Source organism: Procambarus clarkii, chromosome 76 (assembly GCF_040958095.1).
Source record: "Procambarus clarkii isolate CNS0578487 chromosome 76, FALCON_Pclarkii_2.0, whole genome shotgun sequence".
Lineage (NCBI taxonomy): Eukaryota > Metazoa > Arthropoda > Malacostraca > Decapoda > Cambaridae > Procambarus > Procambarus clarkii.
In genome coordinates this window covers 19,253,324-19,270,977 of record NC_091225.1, presented here as the reverse complement: position 1 = coordinate 19,270,977, position 17,654 = coordinate 19,253,324, and the positions used below count along the sequence as shown (strand labels likewise).

Here is a 17,654-nt window from a genome sequence, read left to right as displayed (position 1 = left end):
ACCCCAGCAGTTGTGAGTCATGTATGGAGTACTGTTAATTCCTAAACATGTGGAGGAATGGGGAGATTGGGTTGAAGACCATGTTTACGATGATAGGCTGTTGAATTCTGATCAGTGCTATTGGAGAAATATCCAGTTAACACTGCAGGCTCTGCACACGTATACTAATCATTCACTCATATTTAACGTATTATATATATAAGTTACATGTTATTAACATCCTGTAAATTAAAGTTCTTCAACTTTACGATCTCCAGCAGCCTAGCAACATTCCAAATATCCAGTAGGTGAATCTACCTGCTTTGTTGACTGGGTTAATTTTTATATATATAATATATTCTATTCTCTCGTGTATTTCTGCTACACAATTATATACATCACTAATTCTTAAGTTGTATTACTTAACAGTCAAATTTATATTTCGGGAAAAGTTTGAGAGGTTAGCAATGAATGCCTAAAAATGTGCTTATTGATTTTGCTACATGGGGTGATTCCTTTCAGACAATAAGGATATCATTCGTTTGTAAATATTTCTTTAAATGTTTATAGGTGTGGACATCCTGGGCTTGCATTCATCAAGTGGATACGCAGCTACTTGCGAACCTATACATTTTTTGTTCAATATTTGGCTGCTTTCTTTACTTGTATTAAATAGTTTACGAGGCCAAAAATTTCCACATGAAATGGTATTATTATTATCTGCCTCGGAGTGCTTCATTTTTTTATTAATACATGAGGTACATCTGCATTTGTGCAGCTACCCTAGACTATATGAAGTAAGAGTACAGTGTGTCAAAAAAGCTAACTAGGTGATGCTAAAAAATCCCCATCACACAGGATGGTTAGACATACAGAGACATGTGATAGGCAGTCTGCACTGGCAGACTCCGGATGCATTTTGAGGATATCATCAACACAAGAGTGAATAAGATAAATTGTCTAATAAATGTAAACAAAGACGCCAAAGATTGAGAGAAAATAGATACAGGTTCGTAAGTGTTCGGGTAACTTCTTGATGAATCCAGGTAAGATATCGCGATTAGTGCAAGGATGGAGTGCTAAGATACGACTTGAATGTTTCCTCCTTTGACAATTAAGCCTACCAAGATCATCATTTTGTTGGTCCCATAGTTCACATACATACAAGCTTAGACACTGACTGTTAAATAACTTTACTTCCGACCAGATAATGACATAATCAGGTTGCCATAATGACACGTTCTGAACACTTTCGTTCTGACTTTTATGTTTCAAATAGCATCAGAAAAATTGACAAAAGAACCCTTGAGGGATATGAATGTGCCCCAGATGCTTTTCAGAATACTTTACTGGAATCTTTATGCCTTGTCATTTTAATTTAGGATCTGGAGAAAACGAATCTTATGAGTTAAATGCAACAAAGCACATTTGGCATGAATGAATAAGTCATAAGTCGTCGTCTCTTTCACTCATATACGTATAACAAAAATAATACAAATATTAATCATTAGAATTAATACCAATTTTAATTATTATTAGTTGAATTCTCAATGCAAGGGATATTAAAAATGCCTTACTTGTGCCATGGATATTCCCGCAATTCTTTAATATATGTTAACAATAGCAATTTGCTTATCGTTGTCTTCTTTTAAAAATTTGGAGCAGCTTGTTAATACTAATAGTAACAAGAGTATTCAATAAATATGTAGAATTTCCGAATTAATATGAAAAAAATATGCAGTTTTTGTTTGCAAACTTCAAAATAACTAATGACGTGTACAAAATAATAATAATTAGTAATTAAAAAGTAATATGCAGGCGATGAGTCACAATAAGGTGGCTGAAGTATGTTGACCAGACCACACACGAGAAAGTGAAGGGACGTCGACGTTTCGGTCCGTCCTGGACCATTCTCATGTCGATCCATCCAGGACCATTTTAAGTCATCGACTTAAAAAGTATTAATAATACTCATAATCAGAGGTCTTATGTTTTATGTTATATAAAACACAAGACAGGGCCAGACATACAGTTATATGCTCGCTTAACTCATCCTCCTGTGTGCCGGATATCTGGGCTCTCCAACATGGAATATGATTGATAAAGATTAAGCCACCCAAGAGGCGGCACGGGCATGAATAGCCCGTAAAACACGGAAGATATGTGATTGATAAAGATTTAGCCACCCAAAAGGTGGCACGGGCATGAATAGCCCGTAAAAGATATGTGGCTGGTCTCTATGTATTATACCAAGTCCATAAATATATACCCCCCCCCCCTTCCCGCACCTCACATCCCCTCCTCAAGAATAGGTAATTCTTGTAATTTGTTGCTATGAAACGTAATTAAATAATGAGATCCTGATTATATCTAATAGTGATTCCTTATAATCACATACACCTCTTGTGCGACCTTGACGCGAGGTGCTGGAGATTCACAAGGGCAGGACTGAGTGGGGCGGAGAGCCACTCCGCTGGCGGGTGGGTGGTAGCCACAGTCGACAACGAACTGTCACGGAAGATGACACGCCTGGCACGTCCTCCCAGGAACCCTGTATTCTGACACGTCCTCCCAGGAACCCTGTCCTCTATTAATACGCCTGGCAAGTACTTTGATTTTATACGAAAGAATTGACTCGTAAAGAATTGACTTTTAAAGTGCCTAGATTATTCAGTGTTGTTAAACTAGCACTCAATATTTACCGTCAATGACAATATAACGGGTAGTGCAGAGAATCGCCCGAGAGAATACATTTACTATTAATTCTCTGAAATCTTTCGAAGTTACATCCGTCAGCACCAGATGGCCATCTTGTCGACCACACGAAGAGCCCGCCAAGATGCCTATCTCAATGGATATGTTTCCTCACAGTCCCTCCACCTTGGACGAACTCCCACCCATTCCGATTGACCTAGAGAGCTTCGTTGTCCGCACCTACCCGACGCCCTTCGTCCACATTGAACGCTGGAGCAAGATTTGGGGATGTTTGCCCGTCTCCTACAGCTACTACGACCGCTGCTGGAAGTTGTCCCCTTTCTTAACTTGCTGGATTGTTTGCTCCATCGGGTTCAATGTACCATGCTTCTACAACTGTCTTATGTCCTCCATCGCAGGCGGCGACAACAGCATAACAGTTTATGTTATGATCCTAATCGTGGCAGTAATGACCATCTCCGCGGTGGCCATGCACGTCCTGTCCCTCGTCTACAATAAAGAGTGGGCCAGGTTCCTCCAGAACTGGATGACCTTCGAGCGCAAGTTTAGAACCTTGGCGACTGGGGCCCATTCGTACAGCCTGGCTGTCCCGCTTTATGTTGGGTTCTTGGTATGCATTATCTTCTTTGTTGTCAATATTTTAAACGAACTTCGCTTCAATTTGATCAATAACGACGGTGTGTGGCGGATGTTGTCGCTGGTGTACGTGTATGTGATCTACAGCTTCACGCTCTCCATGCCCATCCTGTGGGTGGTGATGGCCTCCAAGGTGTTCGCTTTATGCCTCAGCCACATTAGAACGGAACTGGAATCCATAATTGAGTGCGCAAGATTTGGAGAGACGTGTGCGTCGCACGTTCAAAAGTGCATTGCTTCCAGTGATATTATTCGATTGGAAGAGGCGGTCCTGGAGCTGAGACGACTCATCCAGGCCTTCAAGGCTATTATGGGTCCCTTCATGCTGGTGATCGTTCCCCACCACATTATCTCCCTCATCTGTTTCCTCTATTGGACCCTTGTCTCCTCGCTCGACTATTCCGACTGGTATTTCCCACTCAGCTTTGGTCTACTGTCCATCCAGGCCATCGCCCCCATCTTCTGTGGCGCCATCTACAGCGAGGACATTCAGACTCAGGTTAGATTGTCAATTTGCCCTTTATCAGAATATTTACCGCCAAAGAAAATGTAACGGAATACAAAGACAATCACTTGAGAAAATACATTTTGTATTTTTCGTTATACCAATGAAATTTTTTTCTCATGATCACCTTAAGCTTTCCATTTTCGTAGATTATCCTGAGCCTTACATTACTAGTTTTCCTTAGAACACGACACACTAACATCAGAACTGCCTTCGGGATCCTGTGTAAGGAATCATTCAGAACTTTGTATACCACATATATAAGACCAATCCTGGAGTATGCGGCCCCAGCATGGAGCCCGTACCTTGTCAAGCACAAGACGAAGCTGGAAAAAGTTCAGAGGTATGCCACTAGACTAGTCCCAGAACTAAGAGGCATGAGTTACGAGGAAAGGCTGCATGAAATGAACCTAACGACGTTGGAAAATAGGAGAGCTCGGGGAGACATGATAACTACCTACAAAACTCTAAGAGGATTCGACAATGTAGATAAAGATAAATTGTTTAACACGGGTGGTACGCGAACAAGGGGACACAGGTGGAAACTGAGTACCCAAATGAGCCACAGAGACGTTAGAAAGAACTTTTCAGTGTCAGAGTAGTTAACAGGTGGAATACATTAGGCAGTGATGTGGTGGAGGCTGACTCCATACACAGTTTCAAGTGTAGATATGATAGAGCCCAATAGGCTCAGGAACCTGTACACCAGTTGAGAGGCGGGACCAAAGAGTTACAGCTCAACCCCTGCAAGCATAACTAGGTGAGTACTAACCGGTTTATATCCAAGTTCCCAACTGCAGCTGGGTTGACAGAGGCGCGACAGTTAGGCAGCGGTGTGTGAGCGTCCTCCCCCGCCCCATGTTTGAACCCGACTGCTATCCCTCGCCACACTTCTCTCACATGTTATTCTCCAGTGACAAAATATCGACATTAATACCTTAAAAAGTTTCTTTTTTATATACAAGATTATCAGTAAATGTAGCGATTATTTATAATTATATTTATCTGAATTCTTACTTAACAAAAGCTATTTTGGACTCTGAATATTAGAAATATAACTTAATTTGTGTTATTTTAACACTGATATTTTTCATTCGTGCATTGCAGGAGGAACCATTTTATTTTCTTTAAATTATTAAAAAGTACATTAAGTCGACTAAGTTATTTTTGAGATAAATAATACTTGAACCACCTAAAGTTAACTAAGAATAACGGAACCCGGAGAGAAAGTATTGTAATATAATTAGTATCCTAATATTTACATCCCACTACTATCAATTATCTACGAAACTCAATAGTCCTAGTAACGTTTTCAACATATCTACAATCTATTTCAGAACCAATTTTTACCTATTTCTATTGAAAATGTAAATCAATCCATTTTTCTATCCTGTATAACAAATTTAAAACCTTTATTATTGTCTCCGTTGTTAAACGTTTTTATTCATTGGTTTATGTCATTCATTTTTATTAGAACTCTGCGTCAATTACTAAACTACATTCATGGCGTCACATAAAATGCACCTCACAATTTCTGAAGGTGGATCGAAGTACCATACTCTCCCTAGCTAATACCCAAGACACCACACAACTCTTGAGCAACAGTCAAGATGCTACACAAACACTGAAGACACCTCGCAGGTTCAGAAAGGTGCAATGACCCCCATGAACAGCCGACAAGGATCCACTGGCTTCTGTATTCAAGGGTCCGTCAGATCAGATGGTTCCCGGAATGCGGTCAGTCCATAAACAAAAGAACTCTCAAGAAGGGGGCTCTCCGCGGTCCTCAGCTGCTCTGGGAGGTTTAGGAAATAAGTTTCCGACAACAATGCTCGACACTTGTGCAACAAGAGACACACAACAGTCTTTGGCAGCAGTGAAGATCGATGACCTCCTCGGGCGCTGCTCTTCTGTAGCCTCATAGCCTACTTCCGGCGGAAGACCTGAGACACATTTAATATGTCAATATTGACTTAAAGAAAGTGCGAGAACGGGTTGGACACACACACAACAAAAATACACGGTGATTTGATCAGGGTGATATTGTAAAGAATTTCAACTACACGTCTTTTATTATTTCAAAGATATATTCAAATCCATATATTTAAAATTATTACTTAAGCATGATGTGTAGCTCACGTGGCCCCCCAAAATGAGGTGATTTGATAAAATACCATGCCCATGATTACCATCAGAGCGCCGGCGGGATGATGGGGAAATAGCTACCATCATCTTTTGTCCAGTCGTGATGGCCGAGGGGTTAAGGTCTGCTGTACACCAGTTGCATAGTGCTATTGGCAGTATGGGTTCGAGTCACTTCTGGGGTGTGGAGTTTTCAGTTATATATATATATATATATATATATATATATATATATATATATAAATATATATATATATATATATATATATATATATATATATATATATATTTGGTGGCATGTAAGGCACTATAGCAGAGCTTATGAAACATTAATTTACTGAGAATTATATAAAATATATGTAATCACTTTGTGTTCTGTGCTGGCTACCCTTTAAGATGAGAAAGCCATTTCAATCATAAATTCAATGGAATAACTATGTTAATTTCTTTCTCAGAAAGACTCTCTCATAGAACCTCTCCTGATACTGAAGGGCACGATGAAGGAACAGAAGGAGAAGATCAAAGTAAGTTCAATCGGTAGAGCATGTGTTGAATCCAGGGGGCAGAGGTTCGATCCCATTGTATTGCCTTAAGGAGGGTAGAAATAGCCTAAGCTACTCTATCCCTTTGAGATGTATTTCTTTCTTATTTCAATAAACATACTTGAACTTGTATTGCCTCAATATTTTCTCGTATATAAAACACATAGGATCTAATTATCGTTAAGTTTACTGAACAAAACATTTGTTAGAAAATAACAGTTTTCTTTTGTGATAATTTATTAACCTAACCTAACCTTCCCGGTTCGGTACCTTCGTTTGATAATTACCTTACCTTGTGATAATTTTGTTTCTGCAGATGGCTACATTGATAGACCACGTGAGCCGAACTGATGCCCAGATCGAGGGCTGTGGCTTCTTCATCCTCAACAAGGGCATGGCCACTACAGTATGTGACGTCTAGCTTACAACACCTTCATATCTTACATTATTAGAAGATAGGAATTGTAGCCTATTATGGAAGAGAGGATAAGAATAAAAGAATACTGCCCAACTTAAAACATTAGAAGATAGAATAGAGGAAACCTGTTTATCTTAAAACATTAGAAGGCAAGAAAACAAGCTCTTGCCATTTTTTTTCAGATTAGTAATTTTATTTTCGTATTTTTAAAATTATCTGTTTCATTTTCTGCAGGTGGTGAACACCGTAGTGACCTACTTGGTGGTGCTTATCCAGTTCTACGGCAGTGGTCGCTAGTGGATACCAACCTACAGAATATACTCGAAGAACTTTGGACAAGTTTTATAATCAAGTTCTACAGCAGTGGGCACTAGTGGCCGCTAATTAATTCATACATAGGAGGAATTTTGGTCCAAATTTATAATCAAATTTTATGGCATTGAGAGCTAATCGATGTAATCCCATACACTGGAGGAACTTTAAACCAGTTCATTGGAAGATGGAGCTAACAGAAACCATCCAATACACTGGAAGAACTTTGAACAGGTTAATGAAAGCATGCGGATGAGGCTTGCAAGATTTCGTTATGCCACGGGACTCTTAGAGTCTAGGCTATTCCGATAGCCTAGACTCTAGGCTATCAGTGAATAGTGATAGCCTAGTGAATAAAAGAAAATTCTTTTATATTCATATGGCCCAGGTGTTCTGTAGTGGGAGGCTGTATCTGGCCGCTAAATTCCGACGCAGATTATTACAATGTAAAGGACTCATGAACTTTACCTTGTTGAATTTTAACAAGGAAACATCGTGTGTTAATCAACATCGTTTAACATCTTTGTTAAACATTTTAATATCGTGTGTTTTGAGGGCTCCAAGAATATGTAGTCCTAAATATGAATGATAAAATTAGTGAAATATATCGTAGCGCTGTCAATTTAAAATCCCTTAAGTCTTTTATTGAATTTTGTTGTTAAATGGCTCATAAACCTGTCTTTAGTTTGAAAAACAAAAGAATACAATAATTTTGCCATTTCATGATAACTTCAATAAAATTTCTAAATTACTAAAACAATTTAATATCAATGTAGCATTAAGAAAACTTTATATCATAAGACCTCTTAGATTACAAATTACCCAAGCAGTTGTAATGGCTGTGTTTACATAATTCCATGCAAAATTTGTAATAAATTCTGTTTGACAAACTGGTAAACAACTCGACCATAGGATAAACAGCATAAATATAACATAAGGACGGGTCATGAGTCAAATGTATTATTTCTTCATTGAAGAGAGTGTTATCATTCAGTTGACTGGACTAATTCATGCAAAATTACTTAGTGTAAATCTGTAACTGAAAGAAATATTATTCAATGTTTACTTATAAAAAGTAGTGAATTAGATCATTTTAATTAAGTCCACGGGCCAGATTCACGAAGCAGTTACGCAAACACTTACGAACCTGTACATCTTTTCTCAATCTTTGGCGGCTTTGTTTACAATTATTAAACAGTTAATGAGCTCCGAAGCACCAGGAGGCTGTTTATAACAATAACAACAGTTGATTGGCAAGTTTTCATGCTTGTAAACTGTTTAATAAATGTAACCAAAGCCGTTAAAGATTGAGGAAAGATGTACACGTTCGTAAGTGCTTGCGTAAGTGCTTTCGTGAATCTGGCCCCAGGATTGTATAAATTGGATTGTTTTATAATGGGTAAGATTTGCAATAGGTATAATAATGGGTGAAACAGCAGAAGGCCTATTCCTATAAGTATAGGTGAAACCTATTTCCCATAATAAAAATTTACACTTCACTTCCTTTTGTTTGTTTCTTACAAGCAGTTGTTATACAACTCCCAAACACCCTTTGTGACTTACTTTTTTCTTGACTACTATAACAAACTACGCCATCAAATTAATTATGACTGTTGTTTTGTTTACAAAATACAACAGAATTGTATGGATTTTGAATCTTCAAAAATCAACAGAATTTCAAAAATCAACAGAATTTTGAATCTTCAAAATCTCAAGCAGCTACCATAGCTCTGGGTACACTCTCGAAGTATACTACTCGAGGTGGACTTCTCTGAGTGGAACTCCACTTGTGATGTTTCTCATAGTCTATGGTCGTGATAATCTAATAGTACTACTGAAGCAGTTATTGACTCACTCGGGGTCCTCATCAAATTTATAACAAGTGACTAATAGCTGATAAAATGTTTAAGCTTAAGGAGCGATTATTGTGTCTTAATAACACTTTTGCGAGCAGCAAATTATCTCTGGAGTTACTTTACGTAAACACAAGTAATTAGCAAAAGAAGGCACCAAGCCGGGAAGCCTATGTAACATCACGTAAACACAAGCTAACATTTAACATAGTTTAAGGCATAAACTTAGGCTAGATAAGCCTAAGTCCTGGATAAGCACCTCCAAAGGATACCTGATCAACCAGGCTGTGACTCATACGTCAGGCTGCGAGCAGCCGCGTCCAACAGCCTGGTTGATCAGTCCGGCAACCAAGAGGCCTGGTCGACGACCGGGCCGCGGGGACGCTAAGCCCCGGAAGCACCTCAAGGTAACCATCAAGGTAACTTACTAATATCCGTGGAGGATGCTTGAACTGACTCACGATTAATACTGGTCAAAGCTAAATTGCGTTAGAGAGCCCTGGCACGTCTTACTGGTAATCTATTCCCGCAGGAGCAGTTGCACTTAACACTCAGGACAGCCAGAGACTGAGACACACAGCCCCGCTCCTGTGCCAGGTAAATCCACTACGGGCTCACCATAGCCCGTGCTACTTGGAACTTGTTCCGAGTAGCTGAATCTATAACAACAACAACCACTCAGGACAACCAATCACTCGTCAACGCGGATGCTTCAATCACTGTTTGTTGTTGTTAAAGATTCGCTACATGGAATAAACAGTTCCAAGTAGCACGGGCTATGGTGAGCCCGTAGGTACTTATTCAACAATCACTGCCAGTACTCAACTGGGACAATGGAGCTTACTGAGGCTCGGGAAATCGCAATATATGGGCAACAAATCTCAACACCTTGCCAACTGGACTCAAGTCAACTTTGGTTTAATTTTATCATAGTGGTTAAATATTTTCCACATTATTTATCACCTGTTCATTTCTTCGTGATTTACACACACATCATACATACTTATAATGTATATATATACATATAATATATATATATATGTAACATAACAGGTTAAAAAGTAATATAACAGAGGTTTAAACAAAATATAACTGTAATATAAGAGTAATTCATAATATAATAATTTAACAGAGGTTAAAAAAAAAAATACAATTAACAAAGATTTCTTTATCATACATATTCATCAAAATGTACATACCATAGCAGACGTCCATAATGTTAGCTACGCCTAACTGTCTGAACTAGTACTCTAAGATAAACTTAACACCACAGGACACTTGGAGTGGTTTAGAGAGGCCTTGGGGCAGTCTCGTGGAGACGGGGAGGGGGGGGGGGCGGACAGTCTTTTTGAAGACGGGGATTTTAGGCTCTAAGTCTCGCGAAGACGGGGATTTTTAGGCTCTAAGTTTCGCGAAGACGGGGATTTTTAGGCTCTTAAGTTTCGCGAAGACGGGGATTTTTAGGCTCTAAGTCTCGCGAAGACGGGGATTTTTAGGCTCTTAAGTTTCGCAAAGACGGGGATTTTTAGGCTCTAAGTTTCGCGAAGATGGAGATGGTGTTGGGATGGTTTAGATTTCTGAAGCCTGGCGGGAGGTTGGGTAGTTAGTGAAGAGGACGGTGGTTGTCTCGAAACAGGCAGAGAGGTCAAGCCTCACATAAAGTAGTAGTGTAAAGTACGCCTACGCGTGTCCGTTTTGCTTTTTTCGAGGGACACGCGTAGGCGTACCTGTTTTTCGTTACAGTTTTGAGGGACAAGAGGTGGTGACTGCAAAGAGCAAGTTAATCAGTCTTTCCATTATCACTTCCACCATAATGGTGCAATATTTCTCCATATATATATATCCGTGTACATAGCCTAATATATTGGTCTTTTTTTTTCAAGAAGTGTTTACACACTCATAATGTCCCATGATGCTCAGAATCACAGCCTAACGCTATTTAAGGAGAGGATTATACTGTAACCTGGCTTTTTAATATATACTGTATGACGGGGTTATAGTAATTACCACGAGACAATTTAAACAACAGATTAATTTTCCTTACAAACTATATAAATTACTTTTAACTTTCATTGATTTTAAAGACCTCACTAAACTGAATATAGCGAATCCGTCCCCTCACAGTACACAGCATTTTGACGTCAAAATCCTGAATCGACAATTAAAGGGGTACTGTGTATCCAGCCAGTCCTTCTAAGGTTTCCCAACGTCAAGAAACTGCCGTACTAAAGTGCCCTTATCCTAACCTACCAAATGACCCAAAACAGAAAACGAAACAGTATGTCAGTTTCGCGAGCCGCTACCATTTTCCAGTACGACGATTTTTGGTCTTAGGTCGAGTATAGGTCAAAATGCGACGTGCTATAAGGAAGACGGGTTGGTGTATCAAAGCGGCTCACAAACACTCCTATTTTCTACACGTGAGTTGATAGGTTAGGCAAAGTTAGAGTGTTTTAGCACAACATTTTATGCTCGTTGTGGCAATTCGAGAGGACAGGCTGGGATTTTGTTGTGTAATTGTCTTATTGCACTGTCAAGGAGCATTTATGACCTCAGTGTCACGCAGCAATGATAGTTTCTGTCACTAAGAATAAGTCACACTTCCCCCCTGCAGTCACCGCACTGTTTTGTTCAAAGGGAAAAACATCACAAAATGATGGGTAAAAACGATCACAAGTCCCATTAAGGGAGTACGTATTTAGAGCCAAGCCTCAAGAATTCCACGACTGCATATCCCACCACGGGGACACGCACACACACACACCACAGATTCTCTATGTTATCCTAACGTAGAGAGTTAGATATCCTAACGTTATCCTATCCTAACGATAGCATAACGACGTGTTCTAACCTAATTCCACTCGTCTTCCTTAGAGGAGCATCAATTGGCATATGCTTCTCATACCACGTACAAAATGTTAACAACTGCATTCATTAAATATCTATACGCCTCCGCATTACCTGCGAAGTTGAAGAAATGAATACATACGATTAACACTGTAAACCTGAAAGGAATGAACTCCATTCATGTTTATTTTGTCTAAATGCACTGGCCTGTGCCTCTGTAACCCATTTCACCACCGCCCACGGGATGGGTATGGGGTGCATAATAAAGAAATTGAATTGAACATTGTGGAATCCACACTTCATGTACGCCATATATATATATGTAAAACATAACATTTGCTCTTTTATTTTCATTAGGATAGGTTAGGTTGGGCCAGATAAGGCTAGGTTAGGATAAGTTAAGTTGGGTTAGGTTAGGCTAGGCTACGTGAGGTTAGGATAAGTTACGTTAGGTTAGGATTTGTTAGTTTGGGTTAGGTTAGGATAAGTTAGATTGAGCCAGGTTAGGATGAGTTGTTTACCGACTAGCGGTGATGTAGGCCGGGAACATAAGACTTTTCACAGGTTTTAAGAGTTTCCTCTAGATGGAGGAGAATATTAATTCGTTCTCGTGAAATAGGGGGTCCAGGTTGGTCTGTCTACTCAGTACTAGACAGAATCAATGAGTATTAAATAGTACCAGGCAACGAACTCATTGTCTAGTAGTTGAAATTCTGACAAAGCAGTTGCAATACGGACACCCCGATACAATTCAATCACAAATGAATGATGACAAGAAACGGATCAGCTTCTTGTTTCAGGCATTGTCATGTCAATAGAACATGCATCAGTCGCGTCAGATAACATGCGTCAGTTGCGTCAGATAACATGCGCGATGCGTCAGATAAATACAATTCTTATTTACGTGAGAATTATTTTAGCGTTCAGCTGGTGATTGGTGTTTACAATCGAAATTCTTCACGCATTTTCGAGTTTTCAAAAGTAGATTTTATCGCGCTCATGGGTGGAAAATATATATTTTTTAAGCATCTTCTTAATGGTATAAGAAATTTCTTCAACTATCTATCTTGTTGGCTGGGGACTGAGGCTTTGCACAGCCACTCATACAAACTACGACAATGGAGGGCCTCTTACCTTGCTAGTCGTTTATCGGCAAAGACCGGGGCTTCTTCTTGCGGCCGAGGCTCTTAAAGCTACTCGGGTTATGAAGTCACGTTCTCTCTCGCTGAAATGCCACCGAAGTCCTGCATGGCCTGGTCGAGCGCTGGCTATTTTTTTAGCAACCAGCTGGTGGTCATGTTAGCAATTTCAACATAAAAGTGATTATTTATACTCCACAGAATGCCATTTTTGATAAGGCTGGTGGGCATGGGGAGCATACCCAGGCCCTACCCGCCACACACACACATACACACACACACATGCGTCTCTCCTCCTGCTGGCTATCACAATTTTATCAAACATAGATTATGCCGAGCAGTCCAATCAACAGATAGTTATAATAAATCTCAGTAACAATACTTCCATAACGACTCCAAGTCTATCTTTACATTATTTCGAAGCTGAAGAAAGCGACATTAAGTTATAATACATCTTGTAATTACAAAGTCCCTAAGGCGATATCTTATTCACTTCTGCCCATCTCGAAGACTGTGAACCACGGGAGATGACTTAGATGACATTTCTTGTTCAGTTATTAAACGTCGGACAATTTCCAGGGTTCGCTTGTATAATTATATCACGAATATACAAATAAGATTGATCCAAGACATGATGACATACGGTAATCACGCTGCCTTCTGGTGGTGGGGGGGATGAGCGGGGTTCTTGAAGCAGAAGAGAAGGAAGACGGTGTACATAACGAAGGCGAAAGTAATGGCCCCTGTGGCGTACATGAACAGGTTCAGCTCGGGGTGCTTAAACCTATTCTTCTGCAGCCAATCGAGAACCTCTTCCTCCACCATAAGGTCACCTGAGTATATAACAACTGAATCAGGAATACAATTAATATTAGATATATTTATTAGTCAATTTGAATGTGTACAAATAAGAATAAGTTTTAACGAATGTAGCTAAATAATTCCCACTTCCAAAGTACAAAAGTAGCAAATCATTAGGAACATGATGATCACTGGGCTGTAGGTTCGACTCCATGCTACAGCTTTCAAAATGAAACCTGCTTTAGAATATAGCCTTTTACCAAAAAATCCAGCCATGATGGATTTGAGGGAGCCGGTCGGCCGAGCGGACAGCACGCTGGACTTGTGATCCTGTGGTCCTGGGTTCGATCCCAGGCGCCGGGGAGAAACAATGGGCAGAGTTTCTTTCACCCTATGCCCCTGTTACCTAGCAGTAAAATAGGTACCTGGGTGTTAGTCAGCTGTCACGGGCTGCTTCCTGGGGGTGGAGGCCTGGTCAAGGACCGGGCTGCGGGGACACTAAAAAGCCCCGAAATCATCTCAAGATAACCTCAAGATATGGTAGCTGACACCGGTATAGCTAACACCTACCTCGGTATATGCTGGGGAACCTCCTCCTGAAGTAGACGAGCGCAGGCAGCTTCTGAATACCATACTTCTTGGCGTAGCGCGTGTCCCGGATCTTGACGAAGGTGATGTCTAGGTCGTCAGTTTCGTCGTCGATCTTCTCTAGCTCCTCCAGTACCTCCTCGCTCTTGGGGGTGTTTTCATCTGTGGGTCATAGTAAGTGAGAACATTACTTAAGTCAGAATATGACTGCATCATCTGACAAGATGAATCTATCCTACGGTTACCTTGAGGTGCTTCCGGGGCTTAGTGTCCCCGCGGCCCGGTCGTCGACCAGGCCTCCTGGTTGCTGGACTGATCAACCAGGCTGTTGGACGCGGCTGCTCGCAGCCTGACGCATGAGTCACAGCCTGGTTGATCAGGTTGTGTACTAATACACTGCCTGATTAGCAAACTTAATTTAACATTAGTATAAATTGTGATTTTATGTATAGTTAGGTCTAGTTAAGGTGTTTTGGTTACGTTGATTTAGCAACACATCCTCAAAGACATGTTCACTGACTAAGGTATTTTGGATTCAGAATCAATATTTTTTCAAATATAAAAGTATTGTATTATATATTATTATTTGGTGCATAGGTAAGCCTAGATTAGGTTGGGTTAAGTGTTTAGGTTCTGTTGGCAATTTTGTTGTATTTGTCGTACATAGGTGAAGCATCTCATAAAACTAGCAAAGACAGACACAAGGATACATGTAAGGTATCTTACAAGATCAACAAGCACATAAATGAGACATCTCACAAGACCCACAAAGAAACACGTAAGATCTCTCACAGAAATAAACAGCCACGAAGTCGTTCTCATCTAAGAGCTTTTCCAGCATCTTGCGGTTCACCTCCTCGATCTCGTCCTTGATCTCAAACACATCTTGAGAGGTCAGCCAGTTGAACACCTTCTCCTCGTCCAGCAGATCTCCTGCAAGTTTGGTATTTGCATTTAACACTCACTACATTTACTATTCACTAAATATACTCACCTCAAATATCAAAGTTAAGAACTCACCTCAAATATCAAAGTTAAGAACTCACCTCAAATATCATAAATATCAGTTTAAGATAAAAACGAAGCACTACCTAATAAATTCCCTGTAACCTACCTTACCCCTCTATTGTCAATCCATGTCTGTTTTTTTTTAAACAACGCTGTTTGTCGACCTAATTGTATTTGTGCTGCTTTTTCAGCCATGTTCCCCCCTTTTTTATCTCTAGTTTTATTTGTTCTCAACACATTTTATTCTTTATACTCAATTAGTATTAAGATTTAGTCATTAATGTTTTTCATGCCCGAAACGCTTTGCGTAATAGTGGCTTTAGGCATTGTATGTACTAGCTCTATCTATAATTCCATCAATCTTTGTAAAATCTCTTGTATGTATGTACCTTACCTAAATAAACATTTATTTATTTATTTATTTAAAGTTATTAAAAATGTTCTAATAAAGCAATATAGATATTATTTACTTGAGCTTTCCCTGTTTCTCTTTACTCTTTAAATGCTGTTAAACTGAAGGAAAACCAAACTGAGACGTAATGATAAAGTGTTAACTGAATTTATCTTCCAAAACTGTCACTAACTTCTGCTATAAGTTAACCGTGGATATTATACTGTTACTCTGCTCTTTAAGGAGGAACATGAGACATAATGATGGCAGATGGTACCAACCGTCGTATACAAGAGGCATCTTCTTCCTGAAGTACACGAGTGCCGGTGTGTGTAAGATGTTGAACCTCTGGGCAGCGTCTGGGTCGTTGATCTTCACGAAGTCGATCCCTGTCGACAACAGCAGCAGTATATTAATAAGTTATATTAATGAGAAAATCAACTGGAGCTCTTAGTGAACTCTAATCCGCGACCAAGGGACTCTTGGCCCCCCAACCTTTACCACCCTGACCTGTTATAAGTTATACAACCTGGGATATATCTCTGTTATATTAATGCTTAAATGCCATAAGGTCTTGTGCAGTTGTCTTTATATTTATGTTAACTTGGTATAATGTTTTACTTTTCTTCTTACACCTTACTGCCTTGCCTTATAAATAACTCTCTCACTGTGTCAAAATCTGAGGATCCAGGTCGGACCGCAATGTCGTCCTTTCAGTTATATGAGGTTATTTATTGATCTATTGACAGTGTCCACTTACCTAAGAATACAAGCCATTATACATGGGCATAATGACATGTTTCCCAATTACAGGCTATCTTTTCAAGTCATATAGCAGCGCTACAATCATATCGATTCAAATCTGAAGGAAAAATCTCACAGTGGCTTGAAACATCTCAAACACGAGTTCCAACCTTGTATTACCGTATTTTTTGTTTAGTCAGCTGGAGGACATAAAGCGTAAGCATTACTAAAATGTTCCCTGTTTTAGTCCACGAAGAAAGCAGACAAGTTAGATGCTCTCGACTACTAGTCTTACAGGTAAGGAAGCTTCTTTCTTATTATAGTAGTATTACCATATCCCTTTGAGATACGATAACTAATAATACCACTCCATGGACTGTTGGCTTGAAATGCCCATTTAGGTCCCCAGGGACCTGGGATATAAAGTAGGCTACAAGTACAACAGAACTGTACTGATAACTAACGAATTCTGGTGAAAGTGTTCCCGACGACGCTTTCTGGAGTACGTTCATGACCGACAAACTTCTCGTGCTAGTCTTGTTATTTCGACAGCATCACCGTCGCCAGAATTCCTCAGCCGCCAGTACTGTTTTATGAGCAATTAGTTAAGAGGTTATGGAGAAAGAGCAGCTTAATGAGAGTAAGGTAATTATCCACTGGAAAGGCGGACGAGGACAAGGAGCTCGAACATGAGGACGGAGGGAAGGAAAAATGCCCAACCACTTGGACCATTGGGGATCGACAGCCGCCGCTGCAAGAGTGAAGACCAACTTGTCCAAGTGGCCGGGTTATGGATGAAGATAAGGGTAAAAGGGATGTAACTCATTACTGGACGTTACTCACCAAACATGTCGACCTCATCGTCGATGTTCTCCAGCTCCTGCAGGACCTGCTCACAGTCCGGACAGTCGTCCTCATCTTGCCAAGAGGACGAGAGAAGAGTGAGGCGTTAGTGACAAACTCCTCGTACATGACCCGCCTACCTAAAGTATCACCTTCATGCCATATATCTGGCTGCTGCTAATTTTATATCA

At 40.0% G+C, this 17,654-nt stretch overlaps 2 protein-coding genes and 1 long non-coding RNA gene across 3 annotated transcripts in view; 1 reads left to right on the top strand and 2 right to left on the bottom strand.

Annotated features, from left to right (window-relative positions):
• LOC138357111 (uncharacterized) overlaps positions 1–4,724 on the bottom strand; it is a 192,827-nt gene extending 188,103 nt beyond the window's left edge. The window contains exon 1 of the long non-coding RNA XR_011224818.1: positions 4,608–4,724. This is a non-coding gene — a long non-coding RNA (uncharacterized lncRNA). The remainder of the gene's footprint in view (positions 1–4,607) is intronic.
• LOC123771450 (putative gustatory receptor 39b) lies at positions 2,521–7,494 on the top strand. The gene is made up of 4 exons (XM_045763979.2): positions 2,521–3,829; positions 6,433–6,501; positions 6,836–6,925; positions 7,172–7,494. The coding sequence occupies exons 1-4, from the start codon at positions 2,819–2,821 to the stop codon at positions 7,232–7,234; spliced, it is 1,233 nt and encodes a 410-aa protein (XP_045619935.1). The 5' UTR covers positions 2,521–2,818; the 3' UTR covers positions 7,235–7,494.
• Positions 7,495–7,997: 503 nt separating this feature from the next.
• The window catches only part of hlk (hulk), a 106,692-nt gene continuing 97,035 nt past the window's right edge, over positions 7,998–17,654 (bottom strand). The window contains exons 31-35 of the mRNA XM_069313701.1: positions 17,464–17,538; positions 16,158–16,265; positions 15,270–15,410; positions 14,460–14,639; positions 7,998–13,921 (exon numbers count right to left, since the gene is read on the bottom strand). Of these exons, the coding sequence (XP_069169802.1) occupies positions 13,737–13,921; positions 14,460–14,639; positions 15,270–15,410; positions 16,158–16,265; positions 17,464–17,538 (689 nt within the window). The 3' untranslated portion in view covers positions 7,998–13,736. The remainder of the gene's footprint in view (positions 13,922–14,459; positions 14,640–15,269; positions 15,411–16,157; positions 16,266–17,463; positions 17,539–17,654) is intronic.